The 2,524-nt window shown below is 61.6% G+C and overlaps 1 protein-coding gene across 1 annotated transcript; it reads left to right on the forward strand.

Moving 5' to 3' along the window:
- Positions 1 to 279: 279 nt before the first annotated feature.
- On the forward strand, positions 280 to 2,119 carry LOC136518253 (fasciclin-like arabinogalactan protein 4). The gene is made up of 2 exons (XM_066511895.1): positions 280 to 1,652; positions 1,765 to 2,119. The coding sequence occupies exons 1-2, from the start codon at positions 345 to 347 to the stop codon at positions 1,789 to 1,791; spliced, it is 1,335 nt and encodes a 444-aa protein (XP_066367992.1). The 5' UTR covers positions 280 to 344; the 3' UTR covers positions 1,792 to 2,119.
- The last annotated feature ends 405 nt before the right edge of the window (positions 2,120 to 2,524 follow it).

Below are 2,524 nucleotides of genomic sequence, written 5' to 3' on the forward strand. Positions count from 1 at the left end.
ATCTTAAAGACATTTTAAATTTAAATTTACCGATACAAGTTTTATATCTAAACTTACAAATAGTTTAACTAATTATTAGTGAAAATTTACGAAATTTAACTTTTCAGTTTAAAAACTTAATCAGAAGGGATTAAAACTCTGTCAAAGAACTCAAATATCCATCCCGGATATAAAATAATACCATCCAGCATTTTTCCTTAGAAAAAAGGCGCTGTCCTGACAAAAGCGAAATAAAATATTCAATCCCTTCCGCTCACCACCCCGCATCTGGAGCTTCACCACCTCACTCGCTGTCGCTCACAGCCTCGAGTGCTCGCTCACTCCACTCCAATAGTGGCGGCGAGATGCGGAGACAGATCCCTCCCGTCTCCTGCCTCGTACTCCTCGCGGCGGCTCTCGCGCTGCTCGCCGCGGCGTCTGCAGCGTCGCCGGCGCCGGCGGCCGTCGCGGTCAACATGACGGGCGTGCTGTCGGCGTTCCCGGACCTCAGCGACTTCACGCGGCTGCTGGCGTCCAGCCCCGTGCTGGCGGAGCTCGCGGGGCGGTCGTCGCTGACGCTGCTGGCCGTGCCGAACGGCAACCTCCCGCAGTCGCCGTCGGCGTTCGCGGCCGCGACGGGCGCCGACCTCGCCGACGTCCTCCGCTACCACGTCCTCCTCGAGTACCTGGCCCCCGCCGACCTCCGCCGCCTTCCCGCCTCCGGGAAGCTCGTGACCACGCTATTCCAGACCACCGGCCGCGCCCCCGCGGACCTGGGCGCCGTCAACGTCACCACCGCGGGCGCCTCCCTCGCCGTCGTCCGCTCGCCGGCGCCGTTCCCGGGCTCGAACGCCACCGTCCTCGGCGCCATCACCGCGGTGCCGTACAACTTGAGCGTGCTGGCGGTGAGCGGCCTCATCGTCCCCACCGGGTTCGACCTCGCGGCGTCCGAGTCCCGCCCGCCCGCGGCCGTCAACATCACCCGCGTCCTCGCCGACGCGCGCGCCTTCAACGTGGCGGCGTCGATGCTGGAGGCCTCGGGCGTGGCGGCCGAGTTCGAGGACGACGAGCGCGGGGCCGGGATCACGGTGTTCGCCCCCACCGACGACGCCTTCGCGGGCCTCCCCGCGGGCGACCGCCTGCAGTCGCTCCCCGCCGACCGCAAGGCCGTGGTGCTCCGCTTCCACGTGCTCCACTCCTACTACCCGCTGGGGTCGCTGGAGTCGATCGTGAACCCCGTGCAGCCCACGCTGGCCACCGAGTTCAGCAACGCCGGCCGCTTCACCCTCAACATCACCCGCGCCAACGGCTCGGTCGCCATCGACACGGGCGTCGTGCAGGCGACCATCACGCGGACCGTCTTCGACCAGAACCCCGTCGCCGTCTTCGCCGTCTCCAAGGTCCTCCTCCCCAAGGAGATGTTCACCCGCACAGCAGGCGGCGGAGGCGACTCCTCAGTCGTGGCTGCCACCGCCGCCGCGTCCTCGCCCCCGCCAGTCGCGACAGCCCCGGAGGCCTCCGAGAGCGCGCGGACGCCGCCGACAAAGCTCTCCTCCCCGCCCGCGCTCCGCGGCGGCGGGCAGGACTACGACACGGCGTCGGCGCCGGCGCCGGCGCACGGGATCGGAATCGGCTGGTGGTGTATAGCATTGGTGTACCTACTTCCACATCTGGTATGAGATCCGGGACGACTTGGTCAGTCCATTTGCCATTCCTCTTGTGCTCAATTTTTGCCTTTCTTTTGTTTTCTCTTTTCTTTTTCTTTTCTTATTTGGGTTTTGCTAGAATCTGTACACTGGGAGAGGGAGATGAAGAAGAAGATTGAGCTGCGAAAACAAGAAAATGCAGCAACCTTTTTAAGTAAGAAGAAACAGAATTGGTTATTGGCCATCATCAAAAGGGGAATAACAGTACCGCCCTGTAAAAATCCAATCAAAATCCATTGCATTCCTTTGCTCCAATTGTTCCATATCGCAGCCGACGCTGCTTTTACCATCAAAACTATATTCTTGTGCTACATTGCAGCTGCTTCAGCTCCATTTTTGCCCTGTCTATTTGCTCTGATTGAATTGGAAGCGTGGAGCTGGGTCTGGGAGGTACTAGCAGGAGGAAGCTGCAGTGCAGTGCAGCCAATGCTCACCGGGCGGTGAGGGGAGTGGTGGTGGTGGGTGGCTGACAGTGAGCTGGCAGGCGGGGGGGTGGGGCCGCGGCAGTCAGCCGCAGGGCGTCAGCCGTCAGCGCGCCCACGGATTCGATCGCCTTTCGCTTGCGTCGCATCGCCAGACGTACGCCCGCCCCCGTGCACTGGCACCCGCGCGTCTGCTTCTTGTCGCCCCGCCCCCGGCAGGAATTCGGAAGGAATTCCGGCTCCAGGCGACCAGGCTCCAGTGCGTGCGTCTGTGCGTGCAATGCAGGAGAGCTGGAGAAGAGGGGAAGCCAGGCACGGTGAAAAGCGGGCGAAAGCTCTCCCAATTCCCCATCTTCCTGCTCCATCATGAGCCGCCTACTACACATCACTGGGTTTGGGTCAGGTCTGATACGAAGG

This window comes from Miscanthus floridulus, chromosome 17 (assembly GCF_019320115.1).
Source record: "Miscanthus floridulus cultivar M001 chromosome 17, ASM1932011v1, whole genome shotgun sequence".
Taxonomy (NCBI): Eukaryota; Viridiplantae; Streptophyta; class Magnoliopsida; order Poales; family Poaceae; genus Miscanthus; species Miscanthus floridulus.

Bases quoted from the DNA above. Each gene is read 5' to 3' on its own strand.
- LOC136518253 (XM_066511895.1), top strand. From the start codon at position 345: ATGCGGAGACAGATCCCTCCCGTCTCCTGCCTCGTACTCCTCGCGGCG. The intron at 1,653-1,764 runs GTATGAGATCCG...GGGTTTTGCTAG, and splicing joins TGTACCTACTTCCACATCTG to AATCTGTACACTGGGAGAGG.